This window comes from Halichoerus grypus, chromosome 6 (assembly GCF_964656455.1).
Source record: "Halichoerus grypus chromosome 6, mHalGry1.hap1.1, whole genome shotgun sequence".
NCBI classification, from domain to species: domain Eukaryota; kingdom Metazoa; phylum Chordata; class Mammalia; order Carnivora; family Phocidae; genus Halichoerus; species Halichoerus grypus.
The window spans coordinates 72185760-72199633 of NC_135717.1; the positions used below are offsets into that span (position 1 = coordinate 72185760).

The window sequence follows — 13874 nt, forward strand, 5'->3', positions numbered from 1 at the left end:
CTTCTCTTTAGCATCAACCCAAAATGAAAAGTCAAAATGTTACCAAGGGCATTAATGAAATGTAGTAATAACGACACTGTGACCAACACATACAGTCAGATAAGAGTTCAGGTGTCAGTCAAATTAAACTGGCATGGAAATATAGATGAAGGTACCCCATAAAAAAAAGCATTTTATAAATAATCTGTGGAAACTGAGAAAGTATCCTATTTTGACATCAAATTCACAGCATTTAATGAATTAACCCTGGCTATTTCTGTGTGGGGCTAACAGATGCATATTTCTAACTATATGATCAACCAAAACGATTAAGCAGTGAAATTCCAGAACGCTGCTTTCTCACCGAACAATGAAAATCCCAGAAACAGATGCAGGCTACACTTCAGATTGTCAACTGACTACCTATATTCCCATGAAGTCCAAAAATTTGAATAGTAAATTTGCACCAGTTCACCAATTACAAAATTTGGTGAAATTTAATTAACTGATGGGAGTTTCTTTATTTGGTATATTCTTCATACAGGAAATACATTCTGAGGAGTGTTAAGTTTTATTTGTTTTCATTTGAATGATTATTTCTTAATATAAGCATTTCTAGATCATCTTTCACTGTCTGAATTTAAGTTTCCAAACACGAAGGCACCAAGAAATGGCATTTTCATTGTCTCAAGTTACTGATACCCAAAGCAAGTTGGACGTCACGTGTAAATGATGCCCTGACGTGGCATGTAGACCAAAGGTAGCTGGGTGCAAGCATGCAAAAGAATTGCAGAAATCTTACAGAGAAAAGGGATGGGGGATGGAGTCAGCCCTTGGCTTGTAAGGGTAGGCGCGCAAACTCAAATGAACCTGCCATGGAGCAGCCACCACCGTATTAATGATTTGTGTAAGAGTTTAGATTTTAAAACACATTATTGGCCACATTAAATTAATGTTGTTCATTTGAATGTAATGGTTTTGCTGTTTTGTTTGTATTTAATTTGTAAAGATGTTTGGTTTTATGGTTGTATAATGGCTGTAAACAGAAGGAGTTTAGCCCTATTTTATTTTTATACATATTTAAGTAACATTATAATCAAAACTATTTAATTCTGTACTGCAGTATCAAGAGATCGTCCTTTAAAAAAGAGTCTCTATTACTACTCAAGTCTGAGAGCCACTTTTCCACTTTCTCTCTGACAGAAAAAGACAATGGAGGTGATACCGTTATTTCCAAGTCAAATTCATATTCGGTGACAGGTTGGTAAAGAAGTACTTTACAGCTGTGATAACTCCCAACTTTTTCTATTACTAATGTCACTGTTTGGTGGACATCCTGTTCTCTGTAAAAATGAGAATTACAGAAAACTAAAAAGTTCCTGTGATCCTTTTTAAAGAAAAAATAAAGTCTCTCTCTCTCTTGAGTTGGCAGTGCCTTAGAAATCCTCTAGTCCCATCACCCTGTGGGGGCACAAATGCATAGAACTTGAGGTCCCCAGTGGCACACAGCTGTCGAGGCCACGCCTGAGTGAGGCTGAGGGGGCTTCTGAATACAGCAATGTCTATGATGGGATTTTTTGAGCTGTTCACTGCCTGGTATGACTCATCCCCAAGACAAAAGTCTCCGTTGAAACGTCTTGCCGAGTGGCTTTTTGACAGAAATGAGTTCAGGAGGCTGAGTCTCAGTGTGGGGTCAGCCGGGTGCAGAGCTGAGACTACAGGCAGGGACGCTGGAGCCCAGGAGCAGATGGTGCTCTGAGCACTTACATCCTTTTGAAAATTTGCAGAAACTGTCAGGGGAGATTTAGACTCTTACGGGGCACCGGGTTTTCAACTGGGGTTTAAACAACCACTTCTGGCCTTCAGGGGTTGGAGAGGTCCCTCTGGACTCCCATCTCTCATGTCAGCTGGGACTTCGAAGCCCCTACAAGCACATGCACTACTTACTAGATTTCCAAACTAGATGTGGGAGGTGCTGGGAATGATTAATATTTTTATCAATGATCAATACAACATTAATTTCCTTTTAGTTCTTCCAAAAGTTACTAACGGGCAATGCCAATGTTTCTGCTGTCCTTTCTCCCAAAAAAACCACTTTCAATGGGACAGTCATGGCCTTGAAGTGCTATTTGACCTTCTACAAGCAGCTTTCACAAGTAGAGCAAAAACCAAGTAAGAAGTTTCTTATGAAAATGTCACTGTTACTGATAATGACCTTATTCTTTGAGTCCTGACACATCAATGTTGGTTAACAAGCACTTTGAACTTTCTAGGTGATCACACCAAAGGGGTTTAAATAAACCATAACCCTTCTAATGTTAACTTACATTACTTAACTCATTACAGTCAACATCAAATAGATTTTCATAAAATAAAACCTAAAACCAAGCAAAAAAGAGAAAGAGAGAAAGAAAAAGAGAAGAAAAAGAAAAGAGAGAAAAGAAAAGAAAAAAGAAAAGAGAAAGAGAAAGAAAGGAAGGAAGGAAGGAAGGAAGGAAGGAAGGAAGAAAGAAAGAAAGAGAAAGAAAGAAAGAAATAGAAAAAGAAAAAGAAAAAGGAAGGAAGGAAGGAAGGAAAGAAAAATAATAGGACTAGAATTTTACCTTAAGGCCTGCTTATCCTTTTGCTACTCTTTAAAATGCTTCCTTCTGGGTTTGCCTGAAGGTTACCTGTTACATTTGCAAACCTCTATTAAAGCTGGAAGTAAATAACTAAAATATAGACTGCTTGCAAAATGTATCAGCCAAATCACACATGGGTGCTAGAGACGAACTAATTCCAACTCATCTCTAGTCTTGCAGGGTCCGTAAAGTGCAGTACCAGAGACCAGCAGCACCAGCCTCAGACCAGACAACTTCTTAGAAATGCAAATTCTAGGCTCCACTCCCTTCTAGGCCTGCAGAATCGAAATTCTGGGAAGGGGTTAAGCAATCTGTGTTTGAAGAAACCCTCCAGGCGTTCTGATGCAAGCCAAAGCTTGAGAACCACACCTTTTAAGTGAAACCTATTTTGAATGTTCAAAGCCTAGCTCCCCTCTAGAGAGCAATGATTATAAGAAACCATTATAATATATGATGAGATTAGTATATTGTTTATGACAATAACATGCATATGTTTCAGATAAAAATAAATGAGAATTATTTTCCTCCTGGACTAAACTTTAAAGGTGTTTGAACATAAAAATGGACAGGTGGAAAAATATTTTTTTAAAATGTTTCAGAATTTAAAATAAATATATAGCCATTACTAAATATATAACCATAGAGTTAGTTAAATTTTGAAATAAGTGTGCAGTCATTAATACAGAGTCAACCTTTCACTCCTTTGTGCTATACTAATATACATAATCACACCTTGGTCTGTGGCTATTAACAAGCAATTTGGAGACTGGCTATATTATACATCTCATCACTAATTCTTTCATAATAAAAAATCATGTCACCAAAAAATGAGGCCCTTTAAGTAAATCATAATTCAAACAAATCAGGCCACTCTCCACCTATTTAATTACTGTAACTAGAGGCTCTGTTAGCAACAAAAGGAAATACAGCTTAAGTAGAAAAGCCATAATTTCAAGTTTGCTTTTTATTTGAGTTACAAACTAAAGGTTAGTTCTCCATTCTAAAACCATTTTAAGGACAAGATGAAATATGTTGGAATCATTAGAAAAGCTATCAAAACCTCTGCTCCTCTTTCCATTAACCTTCGATTTGTGTAAACTCAATACTTTTAGACACAATGGCTTTCTAAAGGCCATTAATAAAAGGCAGTCCTGGTATGAGAACTGATGAACAATCTACTCCCTTGTCAAAAACTATATAAAAGTTGATTTGGAAGCAATACCTTGATTGCTCCTGGAGCCTACCTGTCTACAGATGAAGGTTTGGAATTCCGCGGCTTCTTCACTTGGGCATACAAAGCATCCATCATATGTCCTTCTCTTGGGCTCTGGGGTCTGGCACTGAGAGCCATAGAACCTTCGTAGGAAGACATTCCCCCATACATCAACTCATCGTTACAACCCAATGTCCGATGAAAATCTTGGATTTCAGCATAGTCACGCTCTCGAGCTTGTCGCTCTCTAAATTCACGAGTTTTGGCTTGAATCCTGTAAAATTAGAACAAAGTTGAAACAAGAGAAATGATGCCTTTTCTAAGAACTGCATATAGAAACATTCATCAAAATATGTCATCAAATACATTTTATTTCATGCAGCCATAAGAAGATTGATGGTATAAACAATGGTATAGTCATTTTAGATTGTCAAGGTAATATCATGGATGCTCCAAAATAATTTTAGATAGCTTTTGTTCATGTCAATAAGATACAGTCATGACTTACATCTTAATTTAAATTGCCACTTATTAATTAGTTTTAGAAATTCACCAGGAACAGATAGTTTTAGGCATCCACCTGAGTCTTACTCATGAATTTTTTTTAAGGCAAGAAGTGATTTTTTTTTGAAGTTACACACAACACACAAACACGCACACACGCATACTATATATTATAGATTTATGTGTGGGTACATATTGTGTACATCTTACTCATTATAAATATATCATACACATACAACATATTATGAAACCTAAACATGAATCCATACCATAATTCTCTATTAATGGCAAAGGAAGATCTCAGTTTAATGACACCAGCTTTGATTATATGCGATGTATACAGAACTGGCAAATCCTGAGACTAAGGACAAGAAGGCATGTATCCAATCAAATTCTGAAATAAAACTTTTCTGTGTTGTAACTAGTTAAGAAAGAGATCTTAAATAACCACTTTTACTGAAGATCGTTTAAATATTTCCTAAGATTTTATTGAGCTACTTGGTAGAAAGGCCTTTTCAACCTATAATATACTGATGTAATTCATATCCTAAGTTGATCTTAGCTACCTAAAAATAATTAAATGCCCCTCAATCGAATTTTAATGATTTTTGTTGGGGAAAGTAGTTCCATTATATACTTAACAAATTTAGCTGTGTACTTAAAAGTGAAGTCTTACGTATATAAAGCAATATGTTAGACTGAATTTAACATTTTATTGCAAAGTTATTTGCTTTTTTCATATTTGAGGTAAACCACTGCTAGCATACATGACATATAAGTATATATTGAAAAGAATACAGAAAAGATACAAAAGCCAGATAAAGATAGTATAAAAAATTAAAAAGCAAAACAAAAACCCTTAACAAAATATTACCAAACAGAATTTAGCACTATATAACAAGATTATACACCGTAACCAAGTGATGTTTACTGCAGGAATTCAAGGCTGGTTCAATATTCAAAAATCAATCAATGTTATCAACAAATTAGCAGGTTAAAGAAGAAAATCACATGATCATATTAACTGGTGCAGAAAAAAGCATCTGACAAAATTCAACACCCATCATAGCAGAAGCTCTCAAAAGAACTAGTAATAGAGCATAGCTAACTTCCTAAACTTGATAAAGAACAACTATAAAAAACCTGTTAGTAACATCATACATCATACATCATACATCAAAGACTGAATCTTAAGATTAGGAAAAGGCTAGGGATGTCTGCTCTCCCAGAGGGCTGGAAATTCTAGACAGTGAAATGAGCCTAGAAAAAGAAATGGGTGGTGTACTGAACAGATTGGAAAAAAAGAAATAAAACTATTTGTGTTTGTGGATGACATAATGGTGTCATTGCAGGTCTACATTCACAGAAAATCCCGAAAGGGTTTAGAACTAAAGATCAAATTCAGCTAAGTAACAACATACAGCATCAAAAAAACCCAAAAATCCATTGTATTTCTATATGCTGTCAATGAACATGGATGCTGAAATTAAGAATACAAGGCCATTTATAAGCACTAAAAAATGGAATATATAGATACACAGATAAAAACTAAAGGTTGGTTTATAGATATGTATAAACATATAGAGATATCAATCTAACAAAACATGTACAAGACTTATATGCTAAAAACTATACAATGCTGATGAAAAATCACAGAAGATCTAAAAAATGGAGAGACTCAACATAGTAAAGAAGTCAATTTTCCCCAAGTTGATATCTAGGTTTAATATGATTCTTCTAAAAATCTCAGGAAGATTCCTATAGATATAGACAAAATTATTGTTAAATTTATATGGAAAGGCAAAGAATAGAGTAGCTAAACAATTGTAAAAAGAATAATAAACTGGGAAAAACCACACTTAGCCATGATAATCAAGACTGTGAAATCTATGGAGGGACAGACACACAGATCAATAGAACAGAAGAAAGAACCCAGAAATAGCCAAGTAAGGTCAACTGATTTCTCTTAAATATGCAAAAGCAATTCAATGAAATAAAGCATTCTTTTCAACAAATAGTGCTGGAACAATTAAATGTCCCTAGCCAAAAACAAAAACAATACAAAACAAAGCACCCTGGATTTACATATCATACCTTATACAAAATTAATCCAAAATGAATTACAGATTTAAATACAAAAATGTAATACTACAATACATTAGGAGAAAGTCCTTAGGACCTAACACTTGGGGAATAATACCTAGAAATGATACCAAGAGCATCATCCATAAAGAAAAGGTATATAAACTGAACATTATCAAAACTAAAAGCATTTCCTCTCCAAAAGACTCTATTAAGAGAATGAAAAGGTAAGTACAGACCGAGAGAAAATATTTGCAAACCACATATCTGACAAATAATTCATGTCCAGAATATGTAAAGAACACTTAAAACTCGACAATGAGAAAAACAATCCTATTAGAAGAGAAAAAGACATGAAGCAATATTTCTTTGAGAAGTATATACTGATAACAAATAAGCACATGAAAGATGTTCAACATCCCCAGCCATTAGGGAAATGCAAATTAGGACTACAATGAGCTATTACTGCACACCTATTAGTTCAGTTAAAATAAAAAAGTGATAATCTCAAATGCTCGCAAGGATGTAAAGAAATTGCACCTGTCATACATTACTGTTGGAAATGTAAAATGGTACAACTGCTGGGGGAAACAGTCTGGCACTTACTTACAAAACTAGACATACACTTACCATACTACTCAGCAATTGTACTTCTAGACATTTATCCCAAAGAAATAGAAACTTGAGTCCATGCAAAGACATGTATGCAACTGTTCAAAGACTCTTTATTTCTAATATTCAAAAATTGGAAAAACCAAAATATGCAACAACAGGTGAACAAACAGACCAAAGTATGTCCTTATCACAGATCACTACTCAACAATACAAATAAACAGACTATTGATACACACAGCAACTGGAATAGATCTCAGGGACATTATGCTATGTGGAAAAAAAAGTCAATCTCAAAAGGTCACGTACTTTTGAAACAAAATAAGATTTCATTTATATAGGATTCTCAAAATGACAAAATTAAAGACCAGGTGAAGAGATCAGTGGTTGCTGGGATTTAGCAACAGTGGGAGCAGAGGGGTGGGTGTGACTAATAAAAAAGTAGCACGAGGAAGATCTTTGCAAAGGAATAGTTCTGCTTCTTGATTGCAGTGGTGGTTACATGAAGCACACACATGATCAGATGACACAGAACTATATACACACATGGTAGCAATACCAATTTCCTGGTTTTGATATTGTACTATAGCCATGTACGCTTTAGTAGCCGGGGGAAACTGGATGAATCGTACACAAGACTTCCCTGTATCATCTTTGCAACTTCTTGTAAATTGAAAATTACTTCAAAATAAGAAGTTTTTAAAAAGCTGGAAAACTGGGGCACCTCGGTGGCTCAGTCGTTAAGCGTCTGCCTTCGGCTCAGGTCATGATCCCAGGGTCCTGGGATGAAGCCCCACATCGGGCTCCCTGCTCCGCGGGGAGCCTGCTTCTCCCTCTCCCACCACCCCCCCCCCAGCTTGTGTTCCCTCTCTTGCTGTCTCTCTCTCTGTCAAAATAAATAAATAAAATCTTAAAAAAAAAAAAAGCTGGAAAACTGTCACACAGCATTACAAGCAAAATGTGCATTTTTCTCCCTTGTTTTCTTCTTACATCGAGCCTATCATCATGAGGCCAGTCTTGTTTATCCAAATTTTGGACCTGCCTGGTCAATTTTTTCTAATTTCTTTCATTTCCCAGCTATCAAATGGAAGTACCTAAATTCACCTAGCTCAGTGTTCCTCAACAGGGGTCCAGTGACATTTGAGAAAGGGTAACTTGTTATAGTTACAAAACTTCCCGCGCAACTGCTTCCAGCCACATGTCACCGAGCAGTGCCCCAGCCATGTGGGCAAGCAAAAATGCTTCACATATTCCCCAAACCAGCTGAGAAGGACCTTATTTCCTGAGGTGAGAACCAAAAATTGTCTTAATTCATAACAGACTATTGGGAAGTTAGCAATTTTTATCAGAAAGAGTCCTAGGGGCGCCTGCGTGGCTCAGTTGGTTAAGCGACTGCCTTCGGCTCAGGTCATGATCCTGGAGTCCCTGGATCGAGTCCCGCATCGGGCTCCCTGCTCGGCAGGGAGTCTGCTTCTCCCTCTGACCCTCCCCCCTCTCATGTGCTTGCTCTCTCTCATTCTTCTCTCTCAAATAAATAAATAAAAAATCTTAAAAAAAAAAAAAAAGAAAGAAAGAGTCCTAGATTCTAATAAGTCCCACAAAGAGAATACCCATAAGAGAAATAGCAAGTCAAATTCTAATGTCAAGTTTAGCTAAATTTATACTGGGTTTCTTATTATAGTCCACTTATTCACTTAGGAGTGATTATGACAGTCAAGGCTGCTATGATAAAAGCTAACTACCACTAAACACTGGATATTCATGATGAAAAGTTCATATAAGTTCAGCGAGCATTTTATTCTCTGCATCATACTGTCTTTTTGACTCTGTATTCAGCCAGAAAAACTACAGAAGAGAGAAATGACTTCTTTCTTCAACTCAATGGGATATTAATTTGAAACTCAATTATGATCACTCATCTTACGATCCACGTTACTACTATATTTGGTCACCATCAGAGAATCACCTAACTACAGGGTGGCTGGGCATTCACAGAAGTCTTGAAGTTTGGGAACCTGTAGAAATTTGAAGGGCTACAACAGAAATAAAGCCAAAATCTCTAAATTTGGAGATCTCCTGAAATCAAAGGGAGTAACAGATTGGTTTATAAATGAGTGAGCTCTATGGTACTTGAACTTCAGTTCACTAAAAGTGAAGAAAATCCGGTTTACTTATGTTGGAAAATGCAGCCCTGTTCAGAAAAGAAGCCATCAGAAAAAAAGAGTATGAACATTCTCTTCTCAAGGGAAGCATGAATCCTAAATAATCTCCCCAAACTTCTTGCACAATAGTTTCAATATATTATTGATGGGTCCTGAAATTGAATGTTCTTTTGTTCCAAATTACACAGAAACTAATCTTCATTTTGGGAGTCAATTTTTAACAAGTCAATTGCTCAGAAGAAGTGTTTGGCAGCACGAGCTACTATTCATAAAGCCCAGCTCTCATCTGCTTTCTTTTACCCAAATTTGTACTCTATTACTAATTGCCACTAATCATTGAATCCAATAAACATTACAGCCACATCTACAGCACCTTCTAAAAGCATTAATTTTTTTTCTCAGCTCCAATAACATAAAGACTTATATTTTTTATCATTTATCTTGTCATCACCAATGAATTCATCCCCAAAGCCATGAAAGCTGTTTGCACCTCTCCTTCCCTCCCTGGCGGCTCACCGTCCTGCTGAAAACCTCAGAATGGAACTCCAGCACACCTGTGCCCCGGAAGTGGGGCTAGAGCTGCAACAGGTGAATGAATCCGGTTACCAGCTTGGACCAATGTGCGTTTTAAAGTTCATTCTAGGGATTATTGCTAATGAGCTTGCTGCCATGCAAATGGCACTGAACAGTAGATTTTTAAAACCGGGAATGCACTATGGTTTTTGTGAATTTTCATGACAATTCACAGTCAAATTAACAAAAGACACAAATTATTTTGTTATATACTTTTATACTTGAATGTCTTGTTTATTCTAAAGTGAGAAAAGGGACTTAGGAACACAACCATGTTATATTTACATGTGATATATTTTCATTCTCTCTGGAGAGACTTAATTAGAAAAGAAATATTTGACTCAGGGGACAAAATATTTTTGGTGTCTTAATAAAAATAGTATAGTTTCTTAAGGAAACTTTAAAAAAAGACAGTGAGTACACTGCAGTTCAGCCTTTAATAGTTCCAGATGGTCAATGCTCTAAAAGGACACCCCCTCTATTCTTTTATCGTGACCCTGAGGTCACAAATTATCTCTAAGATGTAAGAGCCATTCGTTTTTCTGAACAGTCAGGTTGTTGTTTAGCACTATCCATCCAACTTATCTTGGGCCAAACCTCAGCAATGACAGAGGTAACTGATTAGCCCAAAACGTAGCCAAAGAAATAAATGTCTATTGCTTTAAGCATTTCAGACAGTCCTTCGTAGTTATAAACAAGAGAACTATTCTGAGGTCTAAATGATGGCAGACAGCTGTAGTGATGGAGGTTGATAGGGAACATCATCAGGCACGATTTCCCTATTCTTGAAATGTAAAAAAAAGAAAAGAAGAAGAAAGAAAGAAAATTTTAAAAACTTTTAAGACTTTTAACAAGTGAAGAATTTATCATGTCAATTTGTTATATTCAAACATATGTTCAAACACCCTTTCTTTTTGTTAAAAAAAGTATTTTCCATTATGATAATGAAATTGCCTTGAAACTGCGTAGACAACAATACACAAAATAATGTAATATACTAAATAAAGTAATAAGGTTAATTTCTTTCCTGCTGTTACTAAATTCATGCTAACAGTCTCTCTTCAGCTTGACATCAATTAATGATTTTAATTCTAGACTCTTGTCACAGTGTTCACTACCCTTCTCTCTAATTAAAATGGATGATGCATGATGAAGATAAAACACACAAGACTTCTGTTCTTGTAACATTTCTGTTCATTAGGATTTTTGCTTTTACAATAAATGGCTTTTAGCACTAATTGCAGTAGAGTAAGATGAAAATAACTGTTTTATGGCTATGAAGTATGGTCTTTATAAAGCCAGAAAAGGTACAGGCATGAGGATCACTACTGAGTGACCCACTCCTCGGGATGGAAATCAATGGCGTACTTAAGTTAGTTATATCCCAAATATTTCACCTCCAAAGTTACAAAACTTCAATACATGGAACACCCATGGTGCATTTTTCAGAATATTCCAAGAAACTGAAATTGACCTGTAGTGATGTTAATTTTTAAAAAATGCTGTAAATGTGTACAGAAGATAACATATACTAATATCAGTCTACCAGAAAAAATTAAAATGAATTTTGGATTGCTACATATTAGATAGTTGTTAAATATCTTCAAAACAATGTTTAAGACCTTACAATCAACTCTTTTGGGAAACATTTTACCCCCAACTCATTGCACTGCCATCCAGAAGCCTCATTCTGGGAACAAAGTTCCTGGAGGATCTTTTCCCCCACAGTATTTCCTTTCTCTAAAAATCAGTATTACAGACATTCATCAAATAAAACCTAAAGGTATGGCAGAATGAAATTTAAACTACAAGATAACTGAAAGGAATGGTTCAATACAATAGCAGTTTGTGTCAACTGAATGAATGCCCTATTTGCCGCTCAAAACACCTCAGCAAATGGCGGACTTCGGAAATAGTGGGTTCAACTCATCAATCCTTCAGCTCTCCCTGCTATGGAAATCTAACTGCCACCTCCCAATATGCATGCTTCCAATTTGGCGTCTATGCCGAATTCCCAAAAGGGGAACAACATTCCACTACATGTCTTACTTTGAAAACAGTCCTATTTTAAGTGGGATTTTAACCTCTTTGTAATACTGAGGTAAAAGTGGACTGAGAAGAAAAAACTTCCATATTCTAAATGGGTCCCGAAAAAAACTTTTTCATGTTTTGAAGGCACGTTTCCCATTCAAGGAAAGAAGGCCAGGTTAGAGATCTACAGAGGAATCATATGATAGGTGGGGGAAGTTAGGCTTCATCCCTTAATGTTCAAGTGAAATGATATCAGTTTTGAAATATAAAATGGCTAAAAGTTGAAAAAGAGATCAAAGTAGTCAAAGAGATACCCTAATGGCTAATACAACTACAATTTGTAAAGAATCCAAGGAGTCAGAAGAATGCCTCCTCCCTGTGAGCCCCTGTGCCTAAGCATGGGTGTAGAATTTGTCCACTTTGCTAAATACATAAGTTCTTGGGAACTAGACCCCAAATGACCATTTCCAGGGAGTGTTCATTATTAACTCTAGCCTGTCAATCTATCCCCTTCCCAAAGCTCTGCAGTTACCTATTTTCACACTGATTATATTGCTTTGCATCAATTTTCTAATGTTAACAGGCTTAAATCTTTTCTCCCTCTTAACAAATACAAGGGATCCCTGAGAGAGGGTACGACAACATAATACAAAATTTATACCATCATGTTGTGTACTTAACATATTGTGAAACAAAAACTTCTCTTTTACACTGATTAATGGAACACTAGAATAATATTTCACAAACAAAAACACACACACACACACACACACACTCCTATACATACTCATTCACTCACATTATGTTCTGACTTTCACAAGTATCAAAGCACCTTCAGTTATTTCCAACTCGAAGAGATGTTGCAATGCCAAATACATCTAAGACAGCTCTCATCAAATATAAAATTGCCTTTTCTTACTCCAGTTACAGTCTATCAACAAAATTCATCAATACACACACACACACACACCCCCAAGGCTTAATGTGCCCAAATATTGGTCTAAGTAAGTGAACTTCCACATAGTCAATAGATTCTTTAAAATTTCTGTTCCCCTGCAACAATAAATTTTTCTAAAAAATGCCTGATGGAACTAATCTCAGTGATTCAAGCTAACTTTTCTGAAGGATTCAAGAGGTCAGAGAAAATATGAAAAGCTCTTCTATAGAATAGAAAAATGTATATTTTCCATTAAAAGGTTAATTTTTAAAAGTTGAGCCTTGTTCAAATGACAATATACAATCTAAATGCAAAGATCATCCAGGTTATCTGGGTTCTACTGTCAGAATTCAGGGAGCCTGAATACTAAGTTTCAAGCCAAAATGAGTGAAAATTTCTTTTTTCTTTCAGATGCACAGGGAATACACCTATTACTGCTTTCTTGATTGTTCCTCCTATAATTTCACGAACTTTCCGTTCATGCACTTTAAACATACTTTACTACTACATTATGATATTTTAAAATGTTAATTTCTGCAAAAACTAATAAACATATATCATCTTTTGAAAAGGATTTTGCCAACTAAGAAACACCACAAAAAAGTTTTTATCAAAATTTCAAGTAATTATGTAAAGCAGATATTGGAAACAATTGGTAAAACCAAAAAAAGAAATGCTGGTGAATAGGAACCACGTGCACAAATGCTGCACAGAGTTGCAAATGAGGCACCAAGAAGGGGGAGTACCACTTGTGGGCACAAACAGTTCAATGGCCTAGTACTGAAAACACAAAGCTTTTAAGAGTGATTATCACTCTGAATAATGGAACATTTTAAGCCATACATTTCCTTAGCAGCTTTATAAATATCCTTCACATACTGGGAGAATTTCGTAAGACATTCATTTACCTTTTTCATGCCTCCACTAGAAGCATTCAGTCCCCTTGAAAATACTTCCAAGTACAACTTACTACATAGATAACAGATAAGAATATCAGAATAGGTATCCCTTGCTGAGTAACTACAAAACACAAGCCAGTTAACATTATGTCTAAATTTCATTTAATAGAATGAATAACATATGAGGTAAATTTTGAGAGTTGGGGAATCTGGCCAGATACTGCAGCTTTTCATCTTTCAGACCTCCTCTTTCCTTCTTTC

At 35.8% G+C, this 13874-nt stretch overlaps 1 protein-coding gene across 13 annotated transcripts in view; it reads right to left on the reverse strand.

Annotated features, from left to right (window-relative positions):
• PARD3 (par-3 family cell polarity regulator) overlaps positions 1 to 13874 on the reverse strand; it is a 643037-nt gene that overhangs the window by 146416 nt on the left and 482747 nt on the right. For all 13 annotated transcript variants that reach the window (XM_078075363.1, XM_078075365.1, XM_078075366.1 and 10 more), the window contains one exon: positions 3845 to 4087. In XM_078075363.1, the coding sequence (XP_077931489.1) occupies positions 3845 to 4087 (243 nt within the window). The remainder of the gene's footprint in view (positions 1 to 3844; positions 4088 to 13874) is intronic.